The 20062-nt window shown below is 44.1% G+C and overlaps 1 protein-coding gene across 1 annotated transcript; it reads right to left on the reverse strand.

The window, feature by feature from the left end:
• Positions 1-1096: 1096 nt before the first annotated feature.
• Positions 1097-19732, reverse strand: p4hb (prolyl 4-hydroxylase, beta polypeptide). Its single transcript, XM_080464670.1, has 11 exons — positions 19346-19732; positions 17190-17396; positions 10106-10239; positions 9652-9789; positions 6805-6909; positions 6602-6727; positions 5774-5974; positions 5495-5615; positions 3927-4108; positions 2159-2269; positions 1097-1579 (listed from the first exon to the last, which is right to left on the reverse strand). The coding sequence occupies exons 1-11, from the start codon at positions 19482-19484 to the stop codon at positions 1520-1522; spliced, it is 1524 nt and encodes a 507-aa protein (XP_080320796.1). The 5' UTR covers positions 19485-19732; the 3' UTR covers positions 1097-1519.
• Positions 19733-20062: the final 330 nt, after the last annotated feature.

Genomic DNA, 20062 nt, shown 5'->3' on the forward strand with positions numbered 1-20062 from the left:
GGCCAAAAGTCGTGGAATTAACTTGCAGACGTCAAAGACAGTGGCTCACAAATGTGTACATATCGGACATTAAACCGGGAATATTTAACCAACTTATTTTAATTGAACCTTCATATTTGTTCTTGTTGCAGATCGAGTTGTTATAACAGTTCTCCGGTTTCCATATCATTTTAAAAGGGTTCAGCTTAATTTACAATCCAAATTAAATTAAGACTGATCAGTTGAAAGCGTTAAGATTTAAATGAGCCTGATGGAGAAAAATCCGTTAACTTAGGAAGCAGCCCTCCAGCTGTGCAATACCACTTACTTCCTGTAGGTGGTACAGTGAATGCAGGTCTTGTATGAGCAGGAAGTTACTTCAGGGATTAGTAATCCAATGCAGATGCAGAATAGGCGGGGGGGGGGGGGGGGGGGGGGGGGGGGGGGGGGGGGGAGAAAAAAGAAGAGCCAAACAAAACTTATTTTTAATGTTTTTATTTATTGGCCACCATTTCACGTTTTCCACATCGATTTAGATATGATGGAATGCTTCGTTGTTCGGTTTTCCTCGCCGCTGCTCAGCTGATACAAACTCACCATCTCACTCCACCCCGAGCCCCCCCCCCCCCCACACACACACACACACACACACACAGCCGCCCCTCTGGAGGACCATTCACACACAAACACACGGTGCGACAGCGAGGGTACGGGTGGAGGAGGTGCAGCAGGCGGAGCCGGAGGTTTGGGGCTGTGCTACTGTTCCCTGCCTTCATCTCTCAGATCGACTGACCAGTAAACTCAATCTGTCCGCTTTAGTAACCGCAGTGACTGAGTAGGCATGAATGCAGTGCCACCTATCAGAACACACACCCAAAGAAAGAAAAAACCCACGTCAGGTCTGAGAGTCCGAGGCCGCTGCAGGACGTTACAAGTCCGAATAAAAAACAGAAAAACAAACAAAAACCTCCAAGTGAAAGTAATTAAATAAAATAAGGATTAACCTTTGTTCCGTTTAGAAAATAGTCAGTAGCCGAGCTGAAAACCAATGAATGAGTTAAACTGTGCCCCCACCGACAGAAAAGCAATAGGATTGGATTTTTTTGGGGGGGGGGGGGGGGGGGGGGGGGGGCTGTGAGTGGAGAGCTTACTAAACAAACGATGGCCCCTCGTCCCGATGATCAGTCCATACAAAACCACCTCTCTGGTCCTCTGGGTTCAAATGGAGGGAGGAGAACATTGGACACTAGCATTTCTTGTAGAAACTGGACCTCGATGCCACTTCTGCACACTTGGTTTAAAACTGAAGGCGTCGCGCTGATGGAGCTCTGGAGACGAGGCCTCGAGGTTAGAGGTCACAGCCCCCCCCCCGCACACCGGTCGAGTTTGGAGATGTGGCTAGCCCAAAATAAAAATAAAAAATAAGAAAGGCTCGGCCACAGCAGTGATGGACTGACGGAGCTCAGGGCCGTGTTAATGTTCACAGGACGGGGGTGGGTGGGGGTGGTGACGGAGGAGGGGGACGACTCTGCTCCTCTCCTCAGAACTCGTCATGGTTGTGGTCGTCTCCATCCGACTCCTCCACATCGTTTTCCAGATCCTGAGGAGCAGAGAGGAGAAACCACGTCACTTCTCATAGCAGGAAAAAGAGAAACCCTTCGACCTGAAGAACTTTACAAACTCCTGCTGCTCAGCGTCACACAACAGAAATCTGAATCCCCCTTCAGCACCGTCACTGTAGCATTGGACAGTCCGAGCAGGACATCTTCCTCAAGTGGAGTGTGGGTGGTGAGGGGTTGGGTGGGGTGGGGGGCTGTGAGGAGGTGCTAATGGTGAGCAGAGATGTGCGCGTGCTGCTTTATGTGTCTGAGTAAACAACGCCAACAGCTGCTGACTGAGCTGAAATTAGACTTCTGAGGAGGAGGACCTCCTCTACATGTTCCCCCTGTGGTTCCCCCTGTGGTTCCCCATCCATCCTTCTAATCCATCCTTCTAATCCATCCTTCTAATCCATCCTTCTAATCCAGCACCGCAGTTCAACAGGTCATGTGAGAAATCACTGTGTCATGCAGGTTTTTAAATTGACGGTAATTAAAACTACTGAATGTTAAAGTTTTTGGGAATGTGGTATTTTTGCCTGCTGAAGGTCAAAGGGTGTGACCTCCAGACGACCTCTCACCTCTGCGTCCATGTCCTCATCTTCCTCTGCTGGAGCTCCGCCCTCCTGTCCACCGCTCTCCAGGAATTTGGTGAATCCTTCCAGCGTCCTCTCGCCGTTGTAGTCGATCACCTGTGGAGACACTGCAGATCAGTCCAGTCCGCCACAACCAGCCCCGGCCAGACCGCCGCCGCGAGCCCAGACCCGTCTACAGAGCTCTAGTTTAAAGAGGCAGAAAATGCTGACCGTCGTTCCTGGAACATTTAACTTTTACATGAACCACTTGTGGAATAAATTCAAAATTTGGAGGGAAAAACGAAAAACGAGGGAGAACTCTGATGTATGGTTTAGATGGAGAAACTGGTCCAACCAGTCCGCCTCAGAGGAAATCCTAATTTCAATTGGAAGAACTCGATCCAATCAGACAGATGGTTGGACGAGCAGCTGTAGTTAATTGAACCGTTGGTGGATGGTCTTCTCACAGGAAGTTACCAGAGGGGATCTAGAAGAGCTGCGACATGCAGCAACAACTGCAGCATTTCATGTGCCGGCTGATAATCCGGCCTTAACGAAGTGCCAGCCAGCGTCTGGAGCTGCACGCCTCCTCAGCAGCGCCCACTTAAAGCTGGATTCCTGCTGGTAACCAGCAGCTCAGCACGTGCAGGCGGTGCCAAACATTCCTGCACAGTGACCTCACCTCAAGAATCAAACGCCAACGAAACGCTGCAGAAACTTTCCAGGCCAGTTGGGTCAGATTTCTGCTCACGGCCAGCGCTGCTAAATCAGGAAGCGCCAACGACCCCAGAGGGCCGACGGCCACAGAACCTTCTGGCTCTCTGCAGCTCCAGATGGAATTAGTTTGAAGAAAAATACGTTTATTCGGACTGGTTTCATCTACGACAAACATTTCTTTACTTCTTGCTCCAAATCTCTCAAATTCGATTTAGTCTGGATTAATCTGTTGTAACTCATTTTACATTTGGTGAGCTGCAGAACTGGAACCAATACCAGTCATTTCAATCCGTAACCTTAATCTTAATCCCTCCAACAATAAATGGATTTTCATAATTTATTGCTTTTACTTTATTTTCATTAATTCCCAGAGGTTTTAATTAACATCCTCTTTAGAAAGAACTAATTTGTAGCATGTGATCCTCTTCAACCAAACCAAGATAATTCAAGTGCAGAATCATTTTGTTAGAATTGACCAGGAGTTTTCTTCCAGTTTGAAAGGTCCTAAAGAGACGTGATCATTTTCCTACATGAATTAGGGAAGCACCGAGCCACATTTTTTCACTTCCGATCCCGATACCTGAATTTGGATATCCACTGATGCCGATACTATTCCGATACCGGCGCCTTGCTGTTTTAACGGCTTAGCAAATATTTCACTTTTGTTGCTTTGCGATGTTTTGAGCGTAAAATAGGTCCAAACAGCCATGTGTTGTCATGAGAAGTTGGATAGCACAGTGCTACTTCCCTAGCCTGCTCGCTGGCTGCAAACTGTGGAATGGATTTCCTGCCTCATTCCTCCTGGTCTCATTGAGACCCGCCTCCCTTCAGGAAATCCAGTCCACAGTTTGCAGCCAGCGAGCAGAGCAGCAGCAGGGAAACACTGTGGATCATTTCAGCACCATGAAGCAGACCAGGATCATGGATCAGACCAGGATCATGGATCAGACCAGGATCATGGAGCAGAAATCTGCGAATTACGTTGGTATCGGTACCAGATACCGATACTGGATCGGACTCATCTCTGACATGAATCTGAAGTCGTTCCCAGCCTCACCTTGTGTTCTGCGCCAGCGGGGAAGAACTTGAGCGTGGGGAAGCTGTGCACTTTGACTGTCTCCACCTCGTTGGCGGTGGAGTCCATCTTGGCCACGATGATGTCGGCGCTGTTCTTGTATTTCTCCGCCAGCTTCTCCCAGATGGGGGTCAGCTGTTTGCAGTGTCCACACCATGGAGCATCTGGAGGACCACAGGGAGAGGGAGCACATTTAAACTGGAACGACAATGAACGAGACGCCGAAACCGACTGGACCGCAGCGGGAAAGACCTCCAGCCGTCCGTCAGGCACACTGCTGTGTGTCTGCAATACGCACAGACGCGACTTCATCCTGGGTCTTCAGGAAAACAAGTTAAGCTGCATGTTCGCAGCCATGTGAAGTCAAAAAAAGGACAGTTTAAGAATTTTCTAAAGATGCAATCTGATAATATTGTTCTGCCCTGCAAAATGTAATCAAACGCAGAAACAAGTGAGATTACAATTCAAAATGTTTGAAGGTTCAAAGTTAAAATAATGCAAGTGGCCGCGTTTTGAAAACTTCCGCTTCTCTTTTCAGATGGAAGCCAGAGTGTGTCAGAGTAAATTAAACCTTTAATCCACCAACAGTTTTTGTCCTGCAGAAGTCATAGGAGGCACTTTGTGCATCTCTATGACGCATCAAACTGCTCACACACGCAGATCAAGCAGGTGACATGCAGCCTCAGCTTCAGTTCATCGGATGACCCCCATTCAGGAATACCCCCCTCCCCGCCGCCTGATCGGAATCGCCTGGCCGTATTCAACAGCCAGAGATGGAAAATTCCTCCAAAAATAGTTGGAAATTGCATGACGATATAAAAATAATCCTGCTGCTCTATTTGAGGGTCTCTTCAGTGTGTGCTGGCGGTTTAATTTGCAGGAAGTGGTTGAAGGAGGGTGCGTGTGCGCCGATATGTGAAACTTTGCACGAGCAAAGTAAGAAAGAAGACCGACACGCTGAGCTTTGTACGATCTCCCTCCTCCCAATCCACGGCAGCAATAAACAGCCTTTTATCAGGGAGGGACCATTTCTGGAACTTGCTCATTTCCTCACATTTTTCCAAACTTATTTAGGGAAACAAATCTACTTCCCATAACTACAACTCCTTCAACCGTTTACGTCAAGAAAAGAAGTTGAGAAATAAACACGTCATTGAATAGCTCCGCTTTGAAAAATAGCTGCAAAGCACTTTACTAAATCCTACAGTGTAAAATATAACTTCAGACATTCTGAATGTGCAGTGATGAAGATGAAGATGAAGAAAAGGATCCAAACTCTTCTATACACAGATCAGCCACAACATTATGACCAGCAAGGAAGTCCTGACTCCTGTGGAGCCACAGACACAAAGGGTTCCATCAGGAACTTCTGCAGCAGTTTAAACTTTCAGGACTTGATCTCACTTCCCACCGACTGATGATGCAACGAGAATCAGTGTTCAAACTGGACATCGACTTTTTTTTTTTTTTTTTTAAAAGACACTGACTTTTCTACGCATTGCGTTCCCCCCCTCTGAACCTGGCTGGAGAAACATCAGCTCAATACTCACAGAATTCAACAAAGACGTTCTTCTTGGGATCGAAGGCGACCTCCTCGAAGTTTTTGCCCACCAGAACCTTGACGGGGTTTTTGTCCCAGTCCTCTGGGATATCCTGGCTCATGAGGTGAGGCTGGAAGAGAGATTAAAGATTACAGCTCAGATGGACGGCTGCTCTCCATCATGACACTCGGAGGAAACGGCAAACCACTACACCACCATGCCGTTTCCTCTCAGTTTGTCCTGGTGATTCGTCCCGGGTTTAAATGCGAGAACGGGCTGAACTCTCACCTTCAGCTTTCCGTCCATGAAGGATTTGCAGAACGCGGTGATGCTTGCTGCGCTCATGTCGTCTGCGTCGGGTTTGTACTTGGTCATCTCGTCCTCCAGGGTGATGAGTCTGATGGCCGGGCACTCCTCTTTCTTCAGGCCGAAGAACTCCAGGATGCGCTGGTTGTCGTCAATGTCGCTGTCGATGAAGATGTAGAGGATCTGGAGGAAGGAGATGAATCAGACTTCAATGAAAACTATTCATCTATTAAAGACGACGTCCTGAGCTGGGAGTTGTGGGGAATTTTATCGAGCAAGCAAACACATCGGAATTAACTAATCTGTTATTTTACTTCAGTCCAGATCGATTTCTATACATGTGAGAAACAACAACGAAAACACGTTTAATCCTGAAACTTGCCAAGATTTTCTCTTCAGTTTTACAAGTGAAGTTTCTCATTTGATAAAAAAACCATCGACATTTCTTACAAATTCAAATGAATCATCCAACTTATCCAATGAAGCTTGTCTGTAGTGAAATTTGAATATCATGTTCTACATTTCTCATCAAGGCTATAAAATAGTTTATCACAAACGCTTTATAATGTGAGAAATCCTCGTTTCCATTCTTAATCACATCTTGATCCACAAACACTTTGTAAAGTGTTTATTTTTCTTTAATGAATCAAGCAGAACATACGAGCAGTACGTCTCTACTAAACATGAAAAGTTCTGGATCATCATTTATTTATCAGACGAGGTCTTCAATTATCTGCTTCAGCTCTCATTGATTTAATGACTGTGTGCCTTTAGTGAAGGCGAATAAAGCCGAGTGGCAGGTTTACGTACTCGGCCCTTGAATCCCTCTGCAGCCTTCTTGAACTCGCTCATTTTGTCCTGGAAGTCGGAAGCAGTTTTGGGCAGGAACATGAGGATGTGGGACTTGATCTCCCCTCCGAAGATCTTGGGGGCGGTCTGAGAGAAGAGGGGAAACGAACCATTAGAGTGGACTGTTGACCAAGAGAAGTGGCGACAGAGGGGCGAAGACGTACCTGTTCGGTGAACTCGATGACCAGAGGCAGCTGGTTGGCCGTGACGAAGGCCAGGAGGTCCTCTTTGGTCAGCTCCCCATCGAAGGTATTACGGCCCTCGTCAAACTGGAAGATAAACATGGAAACAAATATTACCCACCTGGTGTTTTCCTCTAATCTGCCTGTGAACAACAAACAGATTTCCTGGACAAACCACTTTAGAATCCCAGCGGTAACCCCCCCCCCCCCCGGCCAGTCCAACTCTACTGGGTGTTAAGAATAGATCGTACAGCTGTGCCAAGCAGCTTCAACTGGCTCACAATAAAGCGAGGAGCCTGATGCCATCCAGATCTAATCTCCAAACTCCTCCAGTGATAAACAAGTGAAGCCGCCCCCCCCCCGCTTATCAAGGCTCAGCCCGCCGTGCCGCGGACCCGTTTGCCTCGGTGTGACCAGCATGTCAGCCGTATCTATGTCCGTGTAAAGTTTCCAGCACGAATCAGAGGCCAGACAATGACAGCAGGAGGACGGAGAAGCAGCAACAAACCAGCACCTGACATGAAATACTGAAACGTTGTGAAACGAAGTTTGTGGCAGACTTAACGTCTCACACCGGGATGGATGATACAATCATAGGATTTATGCAGACGATGCTGCTATCTGTGGTGAGAGCCGCACAGAAGGAAAGACTGTTTTACTCCAGTCAGATGAATTCTCCAGGTTTAAAATCGTTTGTACCCTTGTGGTCTAGTACTGAAGATTTTCTATCCACACCTAACAGTCATGTGTTAAGTTGACTTTGCGTTTAACCTAGAAAATAAGCCGTCAGACGTCAATTTACAATCCAAACAAACTACACAAATAAAAGCACAGACTATACAAGTGTCCAGCAAAAGTATTCAGCTTATATATTTCGATTGTAGATTAATTTAATTTCTAAATGTGAATCACTGAGTTCTTTGTATTAAAATATTTGAAGTGTTTCATTGGAGAGTTTAAATAACATTATACAAAGAACCAAAACATGTCAAGAAATAAAATAAAGTCTTGATTTGATTAAATATTTTTACAAACCCCAGACAAGTTGACATATTTGGAGAATAATAATAAAAGTATGGCTCCTTCTGCAAAACAGTGAAAAGTATATTTGCTGATTATTTTTTCACAATTTCACTCCGTTCATGAAGTTTATATAATTTAAGATACTTTTTAAAATGTTTTTAACTATAGGTTTATTCTGATGAGCTTCCTTTTCCTTAGTTCATTAGTGTAGAAGACCGATTTTTCATGTCTGAAGTTTGACAATTTAAAATCATGCAGGAACCTTCAGACGGTAAAAAAAACAACAACATTTTAATATGTCTTAGTTCCATTTTATGGTTGCGACACTGGACTTTGTACCAATCTGACTGAACCACACATCACTGGAGACTCGGCCTCACAGATAAGAGCTGAATGATTTCTGACCTGTGCAGAAAGAAAACCAATAGTGGCTCGACATCAGTGGTCTTACAGCGAGAGGAGTTCACAGACGTAGTGGGACGACGGTCCTCAGTATTCCGACTGCAGACGACCTGAGATCATTCCAACAGCAACTAGAAACTAAAACCTTTAGCAGACCTGCGACTTCAGACAGCAACTCAAAAATGTCATACTAATAAAGCGACTTAAAACCTGGAGCTGGAAAATGGAAGGCTTCTAGCAGAAACGGGAGCGATGGTTAATCGTAATCAAAGAAAGACTGCTGGCTACCATAGTTCTACAAGCTTTGAGGTTACCGCCAGTGTATGAGGACACGTTAATGATTTGTATGAATTGTGTGTGATGAAGTTGAGTCTTTTATTACACTGATCGACTTTTCTGCAGGTAACTGGTGAGTTTTATTGTAGACAGACACGAGGTCTCCCGCTGGCTGACTGTTTTCATAGTGTGAATTTCTTGGTTGTATTAGCATGCAGAGTCATAAATGCGACCACAGCAGCTCCATTCTCATGTAGCTGGATTAATTTATTCCCTGAAGGCACCTGTTGGTACGCAGAAGTTATTGTTGAAGTGCAGCACATCTGAAATAAAACTACCTGAAGTCTGTAGTCACTTTGATCGGACCATCCACCTGATCACGGTTACTCATCCTGAGCTGAAACGAGAGGTGGTGCGTCAGCTCGTCTCGAAGGTTTCCCTGCTGGTCCCAGATTAGCAGCAGACAAGCCGACCCAGCAGGTCGACGGCGTCCGATTACAGAGCCGTCCATCAGAAGGCTTCAACATGCCAGTAGTGATGGAACGACACCAATAACCTACATACAGGCGGTTCTGATCACACCCGAGGACACTGATCCGCCATAACTTTACGAGCGCCTGCATGATCAAGTGCAAGTCTCCAGTTCTGACCCGCTGACAGACTTCTGGAGACGAGCTGTGGCATCAACCAGATGTTAGCAGGAGACAATTCAGAAGAAGCCTCCATGGGACACCAAGGATCTTTCTTTCAGCCACCGTTGAGGTATACCAACCGCTACAGGCTGGACGATCTGCAGACGCACTGACCCAGTTGTTGTCAAACTCACGCAGTTCTCTCCACTTTTAACCATTTTGAGGACAACACTTCCTCCTTCCCGTCGACACAGTTAATCTGTTATTTCTTGTGTAACAACGCGTCAGCCAGTTCAGAAGAGAGCGATAACTGGCTTGTGGCGGCCAAGTGTTCATAGCGGCGTTGCTTTTCCCACCATTGAAACGTTGGATTGTTCAACCACTAATAGGGAACGTGAGCTGGGATTAGGCCGTCGTGAGACAGGGCAGTTTTACTGATGACGTGTTGTTGCAACAGTAATAGTAGTAGTGTGTCTGCAGGTTTGTTTGGAGTCACCTTCTTGAAGAGGACGACGCTGTCCTGAGACACCTCGAACTTTGAGTATATGGCGTCGCTGGAGGTCATGGCGAAGGGAATGTCGTCTACGGCTTCAGCTGCTTTTTGGTAGACTTTAGCACCGTCAGAGTTGGCGTCCTGCACACAAACAAAAAGAATGTTCATAACGAAAGACGTCGACCTTCATGCTCTTCCTGTGATGTCAAGAACATTTATGTCTAAATAAAGATAAAAGATGATCCAAGTGCATCAATCATCCTCTAGAGATGTTAAGAAACTCATTTGTCTTTGGACTGTTAATGTCAATTTACTGTGAAGCACTTTGAGTGACTACTAACAGTCATGCAAGATGTTTTATTAGTCAAGTTTGATGGATGTTTAGATGCGACGCTGCACACCAGACATGAACTAGAGAACCCTGGTCCTGCAGACTCAAGGATCATCTGAATCTCACCTTGAAGAAGCCTATGACTGCCACCTCGTTGTCTGCAATCAGAGACTCTGCGGCGGAGACCTCGGTCAGGGTGATGACGGCGGGACCGGTGCGCTTCTTCAGCCAGGTGACCATGTCCTCTGCCTGTCTGCCAGCTGCAACACAAAGACAACAACCGGGAACGTCAGGCTGCCAGCTACAAAACAACAACAACCAGGAACGTCAGGCTGCCAGCTACAAAACAACAACAACCGGGAACGTCAGGCTGCCAGCTACAAAACAACAACAACAACAACCAGGAACGTCAGGCTGCCAGCTACAAAACAACAACAACAACAACCAGGAACGTCAGGCTGCCAGCTACAAAACAACAACAACAACCAGGAACGTCAGGCTGCCAGCTACAAAACAACAACAACAACCAGGAACGTCAGGCTGCCAGCTACAAAACAACAACCGGGAACGTCAGGCTGCCAGCTACAAAACAACAACAACAACCGGGAACGTCAGGCTGCCAGCTACAAAACAACAACAACAACAACCGGGAACGCCAGGCTGCCAGCTACAAAACAGTGCATTTGTGTTACTGTTTGAAATACATGTAAAAAAGACTTTCTGAAAATAGAAAGTGCACACAAAACAATTTGCTGGTGTAAAGTATCTAAAATATAGTCGTTAATAAAAGGAAAAGAAAATATTTGTGCATGTAAACGATGTGATCAGGGATGTCCCGATCCGATCCGGGCTAATATTGGTGATCGGGAATCGGCAAATCCAGCCGATCTTAAAAAAATAAATACTTTTTCACAGCAGCTGCCGTAAAGCGAGCCTCATTTGCGACTTGCCGTAAACTGACGAATAGCAACCTCGGCATTAGCATCCTGAAGCCATTGAGAGGATAAAATGTCAGCAGTCTGGAGGTATTTTAAGGTTGACAACGAAACTAGTCCAGCAGCCAGTTGTACCATTTGCTTCGCCACAGTCCCGAGAGGTGGAGCACCAGAGCTTCACCACAGTCCCGAGAGGTGGAGCACCAGAGCTTCGTTTAACACAACTAATTTGATAAGACATCTAAAAAGTAAACATGTGTCGGAGTACTCACAGTTTACAACAACAACTAAAGAAAAAGCCGCAGCAAAGCAGCAAACTCTCCACTTTAAAACAAAGGATCAGTCCCCACAGGGGAGAGATACGGTGAAAACAAGAACCCAGAAGGTTCCTCTAGTTTGAAGGGAGACGGGGATATTCTGAATAAGTTTTTGAGAGTACTATGTTCAGAGTACTTTTGCCAAACAAGTTTTACCACTTTGAAGTGAAATTAAGTGTTTATAATTCACATTGAAATGTAAATGTTTAGTGACATTCAGGTCAAACCTCTCATACTGCTTTAAGGTAAACTGGAATTTAATACACAAAGAAGTTACATTGCAGCCTGAGAGTATTTATGTTTAAGATTTATTTATTTTTAAGGACTTATTTTCACCCCAACCAGTCAAAGACACTTTGAAGTGGAATTGTGTTCTTCTGATTGGTTTTACTGAATACTGTTTATGTTGTACTTTTTTATAGTTTTTATGTGAGTCAAACTAGCCCCCGGCTAGCTCAGTTGGTAGAGCATGAGACTCGTAATCTCAAGGTTGTAGGTTCCACGCCGGGCGCCATCTTCCTGTGGGCTCACAAACCTGCAGGAAAGGTTCTGAATCGGTGCAACGTGCTCTGGATGACCGTGCTCAGACCGACACCAGGAAACGGATAAGCGGGAGAAAATGGATGTTAGTCAAACTGATTCACTGGGTTTCATTTTTATTTGCCACAAAATCCAGGTGAAGTTGTTTAAGTTAAGATAAATAAGAGAAACAAGACTGCAGCGTGTAACTGGGTTTTTTTATTGTTATGACTGAATAAAGTTTAAATAAGTTCTTTAGTCGTTCTGAGAAGAATTTTGATTCAATAAGTGAGTTTTACAATAATTTATATCTAAACAAAGCTTCTGCCAATAGTGCTTTTAGCTTCAGACGTCTTAGTCTATTTTTGGAGCAACTGAGTATATTTACAATAGTAATGCAAGTATCAGATCGGGAAAGTATCGGTCGATACTCAATTCTGAAAAATCGTATCGGGGGCCAAAAAGTGTGATCGGGACGTCCCTGGATGTGATGTTACGCAAGAGAAACTCTTAATTTAACTGCACAGAATTCATACAAGTAAAAACTCTTTTTACAGTTGAAAACTTTATGGGCGCACACAGAGCTGACAAACAGCAAAAGTCAGTGATGGTTTATTTTTATATATAAAAATTAAAGCACCCCGAATCTACTTGTAACACAGAAAGACTAAACATTGGGAGAAAATCTTCCATTTATCCAGAGTCACTAATGATCTGATATAATTTTATCTATGTTTTGGGTCTTTACAGGCATATTGGGAAGGGGAGCGCCGTGTGAATGAATGTATGTGAATGCAAACTTGACATCTTGTGTTTATACATGCGAGTGTGTGTGTGTGTGTGTGTGTATATATATATATATATATATATATGTGATAAATATGCATGTGTGAGAAAATGTTATATATACACACACACGTCTTTGATATTAGATAACATTGTTATATCTACATATAATACCATTTTTAATATAATTATCTTTCTGTAACTATCAAATATTGGAGAAGGGGTAGGATTTGATAAGTTTACTTCTTCCTACCCCTTTTCAGGTGTGCTAATCAGAAATATGAGGCGTGTATGTGTGAGTCTAATTAAACAGATTATATATTTTTGTACAACTATATTTTCATAAGATAGAAATTATTTATCAACATCAAACAGTGTATATATTTTTGGGATTTGTGTGTATAGAAATATTGGATATGTATGTGACTGCACAAAATGTAATAAAAGTCACATGCCTGAAATGAATAATTAAAAAAAAATAAAAAAAGATGAAGGAGAACTTTCAGTGGCAGCAGGTTGAAGCGTCTCCCACATGGAGCACAGGACAAACACACAGAAAAGACCCGGGTCCTTTAGTGAGGCAGCTGTGCGAACCACTTCTCCACCGTGCCTCCAGGACGACACATGAAAAGTGAGGCTGTGAAGAAGCAGTTTACCGTTCACGTCACATTAACCGGACAAAACGTGCTGACGCAACGCGCTGCCATCCAGTGAAAGAGCACACAGTCCCGGAGCAGGACGCAGTCGAGACAAACAGTCCCTCTGTGCAGCGCAGCCGTGGGGGACGGAGTCTCCGAGCTAAACTCAAGTCTGAGTCCAGACAAGCAGTCCCCCCCCCCCCCCCCCCCACCTCCCCAGCCAGAGGCGGCAGACGTGAGGATATGCACACACTCTGGCACGCCTCGGTCCAGCACGGCAGCAGCAGCGTGTGCAAGAGGTCACGCCCACTCTGTCTCGCTCTGAGCTGGAGGACGCCGATTGGCTGAGCCGGTGTTTATGCTGCTGCGTGGATCATGTTACAGGACTGGAAGATGTCCCCAGGTCAGACTGGAGCCGACTATTTAACCAGGTTCAAGAAGAATGATCCTGCACGTTTAAGAATAATAATCATCAAGTCTGCACGATGCAGCACAGCTACAAAACACGCTTTCATGAGGACAAACGGTACACGGACACGCCGTAATGCCAGAGTCAGTTTGTTTGCTTCTTTACAACCTGAACACGTTTGCGTTGCAGCTCGTCCTTTGAGGAAGCACACAAATCATTTTTAAAGGTTCCAACAACCTTTTAATAGACATTTACCATTTCCTGAGATGTGTCCAATAGTGTCATGTTAATCTAAAAAGTAATTCAGAATAAAAAATCTGCTAAATCAATAATCTGCACATGGAAAACATAAGAACCAGTCTCACAACAGAGCTTCTGTTGGTACAAAGCTTCCAATTCTAATTAAATGTTTTAAACTGTGTGTTTTTTTTTTAACTGCTGAAATTTGATTTTTGCTCCTTGAACATGAATATTTTTCTTCCGAACATCAAAATGAAGTTAATCATCAAACAAAGCGTCTTTTATAAAAGAACTGCCGATTTCCTCCCACTGCGTTTTCTGTGGTGCATAATTAAATGTTACCCGGCGATCGACAGAAAATACTTTAATACACAGTAAAACTCCCATAAGATTCATTAGTAAACTGGCCGTCAATATTTTAAGCATTTTAGTTCAGTAATAAAAATGTTCATGATAGATTTATCCCGCATTCGCTGCCGCAAGCTTCCACACTTTAAAGTTGAATATTTCCGGTTGCAGGTGGACGAGAAGTTTTATGAAACTGGAAAAATGTTCAGTTTGAGCCAAATGACTTAACTCACAATCCGTTATGAGGATTAATATGTAAACCGATTAATAGATAACGTGATCAAAACTGTGAAGCGTCGAATTGATCCTTTCAGTGTGGAAAACATTACTTCAATCTGTTGGAGAAACTTCCTCATGCATGTTTTGATTTTACGAGTACACAAACGGAAACCACTTTGTACTGAACTGCAGCTTCCTGAACATTAATATTCAATTCATTTCCCCCTGCGTTACAAGCCGCATTTGGAAGAACATTATCTGTTCATTTCTCCACGTTTTCTCACATTTTAGGGACTAAAAGCTTCATTTTGCTCTTCAGTGAGGCTGCAACCGTTAACTCTGATTCGTCTGACTTGTTGGTAAAAATAAAAACACTACAGCAGAGAAATAAATGTAATGAAAGTGACCCTGCTGACGTTAAAGCAGCGACTGCGAGTCGGCCGAGAAGAAAACCAAAAGCAGTTCTGTAAAGAAGGATCGAGTTCTTGGATTTTACTAAAATAAAATATATTTCTGGCTTCGTCAATCTGATTTTCTTAAAGCATCTTTTAGCGGTGGTTGGATTTTAAGTCACTTATTGTAGGGATCAAATATTCATCTAGATTTTTGTCAGTATAATTAATTGTAAAATTACTAATTATTTCACAGCGAACAAATCAGATTAAAGTAGAGCCGTCAGAGCAGAGCTTCTTACCGGACTCGTATGATTAAGTCACCAGGTCTTTTAATGAAGTTCTATTGAATAAATTGGCTCAAAAAGTGAATAACTTTCCATTTCATTACAATAACATGAAGATTTGCAGTTGGAGCCCAGACTCTATGAAACAGTGGATATTTATGGAACAAAACTTTATTTTCCAAAAACTTTTGATCCAAAGCAGAAAGGTTGTTTTTTTGTTGTTTTTTTTAATTCTAAAATAAAATGGAACAACTTTAACCTACAAGCTTCTGCTGCATAACAGCAGCGGTAATTATTCCAATATAATCTCCATTTTAAATTTATCCAGATTGTTTGCTTTGCATTATAATGCTGAAACTCATTTAATGCTTCATAAATATAAATATTCCTTCTCATTCCTTCCAATATTAAGCCCACCTCATTTTGTTTTTAGATGTTTACATGAAATCAGATAATCACTATCCTGAGAGTAAAGAAAGAAAGCTCGTCTAACCACCCATTGACGGGCAGTGTTGTGCCTGAACAAGTTCAGTGAACATTCGTACATGAACGAGTTTATATTTTAGGCGAACGTGAACTGAATGTTCTGTATTTCTGCCTGATGAACGGCGCTCTCTCAGCCTCCCAGTGGAAAACCCGGCTGAAGCTCATCGTAAACGGGTCTTATCATGTCGGAGGGGGAAAACAGCCAATCTGGCAACAGCAGCCACCAGAGTCGCACCTCCGCATGAGTCATCAAAATGCGACGCATCGCGGCAAAAAATGGAAGACAGCAGCTCTACCTCAGACTCTGCCTCCACCATTAATACCTCAGCTTCGTATGGTTACCGTACGATAAGCTGCTACTTATTTACAAGCTTTGAACTCTGCGGCCGACGACTCGGCTTTTTAAGGGTTAACGAGCTTCATGCTGCTGATGCATGGTGATGCGTTCAGGTGCATCACGTAACCCCGACATTTCATTTCCTTTTTAAATTTGGCGGGTGCAGCTTATATCCCGGTGCGCTCAATAGTCTGGAAATCACAGTACTTAATCTTACTATTTTGTATAAACTTTGCCCGCCGGGTTTCAAGAAGCAACTCAACAACGTCAACATCAAACCTGAGACGTCACATTGAACCACATTGAACCCGGCTCGCCTTTCAAGTGCGAGTAACTAAATCATTCCTTGAGGGTTTTTACTATTTTAAGTTGTAATTTGTTTGTAGAACCTGCCTGGCATATTTCCCTTTGCACCTTGAGGACTACTGTTCATTTTTGTTTTAATTCCTCATTCCTAAAGACCAATGAAGCAGCAGGTTGTTCCTCCTGGTTATGAGAATATCCTGTCGGGGTGGGGGGGCTGCAGCTGCTACTAGTGAGGACTGAATGGGGGGCAACAATGGAGAAATGCCAGTATTCTGAGGGTAACAGCTCGCAGCAACATATTGAAAAAAAATAAAACTATGAACTAGTTCATTTTTAATTTTAAAATTTGTGAACTGAACTTTGAACTGGTTCATGTAGAAACTGAACTTCCAACACGGTTGACGGATCTCTAAAGGAGAAAACGATGGAAAATTTATCCTGAAGCTAACATGGACGTTAATTTATTACAAATCTAAGCCTTTTTCTTTTTACAAGCTTATAAGACATAACACAGACCTTTACTTGAGAATATTCCAGATTTTTTTTAAAGGACAAATGGATATTCAGGAGATATTTTTAGTGATGCAGGAAAAAAAAAAAAAAAAAAAAAAAAGGCATCTAAAAGTTTGATTCTTCAGGGTCACAGTCAGTCCAGAGGACTCGAGTAGAAACAGACTGGTACTGACCTTTAAATAACACGTTTTAGATCAAACAGGTACATTATTAAAAGAAGAAAAAAAAAAAACGAACAACTAACTCTACATTCAGAAAAATGAATTTAGAAAACAGGAACTGGAAAGTTTAAAAAACGGTGCGACGTTAAAACTGCTATAAACTAATATTCCTTAAAGTCTGCTGGTGCATAAACAAGTGAACCGAGCTGAAACGTGAGGAAACGCCGCCGCAGTGGGTCGTGTCGGCGTTTGCAGCTTCTGCTCCGGGTTTCAGCAACGGGCCGACCCGGCACACGAGAAGACACTTGCTCACTCACCGGAGTACTCTTTGGGGGAGTCCTTGTCTCCGCCCTTGAAGAACTTGATGGTGGGGTATCCTCGCACGCCGAACTCCTGGGCCAGCTCGGTCTCCTCGGTGGCGTCCACTTTACCCAGACGGATCGCGGAGCCGTCGGCCTTCAGCATGCCAGCCGCCTTGGCGAACTCTGGAGCCAGAGCTTTGCAGTGGCCGCACCACGGGGCGTCTGGATGAAACACACACACACAAATCAGAGTCCGGACATGGAGCAGATCGAACAGAACCGACGATGGAAACTTAATGATGGAAAAAAAAAAAAAAAAAAAAAAGTAAAACTGAGGATTTAATCAAACTTCAGTGGAATTTAATTAATGCTGGAAGAGAAGCTCTAAAAGATTTACTTTACTCCGTGGGTCAAAAACTACAATACAAAAGCAGTTTTAATTTGAGAAAATTTACAAAAAGCCCGATTTCATTTTGATAAAACGTCTAATAATTTTCCCGACGTGGAACCGACACGTTTGTTCATCTTTATATTCTAATATTTAACTTAAAGCAGTTTGAATGACTGCTGGGGAATCAATCATAAAGAGCATACGTCAGGCTGCATGATGGACAAGTAGTGATGTCAGAATGTTTATCAGCCGCATCTTAAAGACTAAATCAGACTTTCATTTATCAGAAAATAAAGATCTTCCACAAAAACTGTGGCGAACGCAGTGTTTAAGGTTATAAAAGCAGTAAGAGTAGCGCTGCTGAGGTGATTACAGTCAAACTGCATTCATGAAGCAACAATATGAAAAATATTGATGCATTAAAGCAGATTTAACAAAGATGCTCAGACTTTATAAGATGCTGAAAGCTTAAAAACTGAGCAATGTGCCTTTAACTCATTTGTACTACGAGCTTCTCAGTGACACCAAATACAAATACTGAGGAACGTCTCCTCCCAATGTCTGAAATCCAGATAAGAATTTATTAATGGAACCGCCGTTTGCTTTTTTGTTGTAATAATTTTTGTTTACTCAGTTTCTGATGCGGTTGAAACACGTTTGGTTTGTAAGATAACAGTTTGAAATTATAAAAATCAATCAAAAGGTCCAGACACGTATTCAGTAATGACACATCAGAGAGACAGACCTGCCCCGAGTTGCATCACCTTAAATAAGACCGAAGCATCAAACTTCCTGATCCTGCAGGTCAACATGCAGAGCAGCTCCAGTGAAGTACACGTCAACCCAACACACACACACACACGTCAACCCAACACACACACACGTCAACCCAACAGCAGCAACACACACACATTCCCTCTGGAAAGAGCGACCCTCTAGTCCAAGCAAGTCCCCCAAATCACACACACACACATATATATATATATATATATATATATATATATATATATATAAATAAATAAATGAACCTCAGCCCAGTCACAGAGCTGCTGGACAATGAAGCAGGATGAGTCTGCAAACAAGTCAAGACTCCAAACTTTGACCCTCCGGTGGAGGAAAGTGAAAAGATTGTAGTGAGTCAGAGGCGAAAGTTACACCTGAAACCACTGCAGGCCATAGAAACTAACCCTGCCCATTATGAAACCTCTGAAAACACATGAACGAAGCCAGGCACTTGACTGAAACACGTTGTGAGACTTGTCCTGGATTTCCTGGAAGTTTTTTTTTTTTTTTTTTTTTTTTTTAAATTAACGTTGAAGATTTCCAGGATCAAACAAGTTGCTGAGAGCCAAATTCATTGGATGCTATAGCTAGCTGCTGTATATATTTAACTAGAAAGAGAGAAAACAGATCGGGAGTTGGACGTTTTGTGTCTCTGGGGCAGAAAAAGTCCGCCCGAGGAGCAGAACCGAGCTAACGGCTCGCGGCTAACAGCAACTTCCAAACTTTAGCGGGTTAGCTTAGCCTAGCAGCGGGGACCGGGGAGAGTTAGGCCGGGGACAGCGGAGAGGAGACCGAGGGGGCGCTAAGGGGGGGGGGCGGGGGCTATAGAGTGCCCAGTATGCGGGATCACCAGCAGCCCTCTACGGTCACAGGGAGAGCCAGAGAGGCCCCGGACCGGGGGCTCTCTGGCTCTCCCTGTGACCGAGGAGGGCTCTCTGTGAGCGGGTTTGCCGGCGCAGGGCTCCCGGTGCCCGGGACGGACGCCGCGGATACTCACAGAACTCCACCAGGATGTCGGGGTGAGCCTTCAGCGCCTCCTCGAAGTTACTCTTCTTCAGCACCAACACGTCTTCCTCCTCGGGGATGTCAGCCCAGCTGGCCGCGGCCAGCGCGCATACGAGCAGGAGCCTGAGCATAGCGACGGCGGTGAGCTTTTTCCAGGCGAGAGAAGAGGAGGGTCGGCGGCGGGGCACGGTTCGGTGTCGGTCCGGGGGGAACGGTGGAGGTGTCGGAGCCCGGTCTGATGATGTCGGGAATGGTAGCGGGGCTGCTAGTTTGTGTCTGCCGCTACTAACGTGGCACCGCGCGCAAGAAGGAAGGAACCGGAGGGTCGGCTGCACTGCGCATGCGCTTTTATGGAGCCCGAAGCCGTTCGTGTTGAAATGTGAGTGGACCAGAGCGCGAGCTGCACCTGGAAGTGAAAGAAAGACACGAAAGACACACACACACACACACACACACACACACACACACACACACACACACACACACACACACACACACACACACACACACACACACACACACACACGAGTAGATTGGTTGGTTGCTGTATCTTTATTTCGAACAATTTTACTAAATAAAGACAAAAAAACCAAATGGTAGTAAAAATACAAGAAAATATTATTAATCATAACAACCACGATACTACTACTACTAATAATAATAATATCAATAATAATATAATTAATCAATAATAATCATGTGTATTTGC

Source organism: Lipophrys pholis (assembly GCF_963383615.2).
Source record: "Lipophrys pholis genome assembly, chromosome: 5".
Classification (NCBI taxonomy): domain Eukaryota; kingdom Metazoa; phylum Chordata; class Actinopteri; order Blenniiformes; family Blenniidae; genus Lipophrys; species Lipophrys pholis.

Excerpts from the sequence above, each read along its gene's own strand:
- p4hb (XM_080464670.1), bottom strand. The coding sequence starts at position 19,484 with ATGCTCAGGCTCCTGCTCGTATGCGCGCTGGCCGCGGCCAGCTGGGCT. Across the intron at positions 17,397-19,345 it reads CGACATCCTGGTGGAGTTCT|ACGCCCCGTGGTGCGGCCAC; the intron begins GTGAGTATCCGC and ends TGTTTCATCCAG. Across the intron at positions 2,270-3,926 it reads CCGCTGGCGCAGAACACAAG|GTGATCGACTACAACGGCGA; the intron begins GTGAGGCTGGGA and ends GTGTCTCCACAG.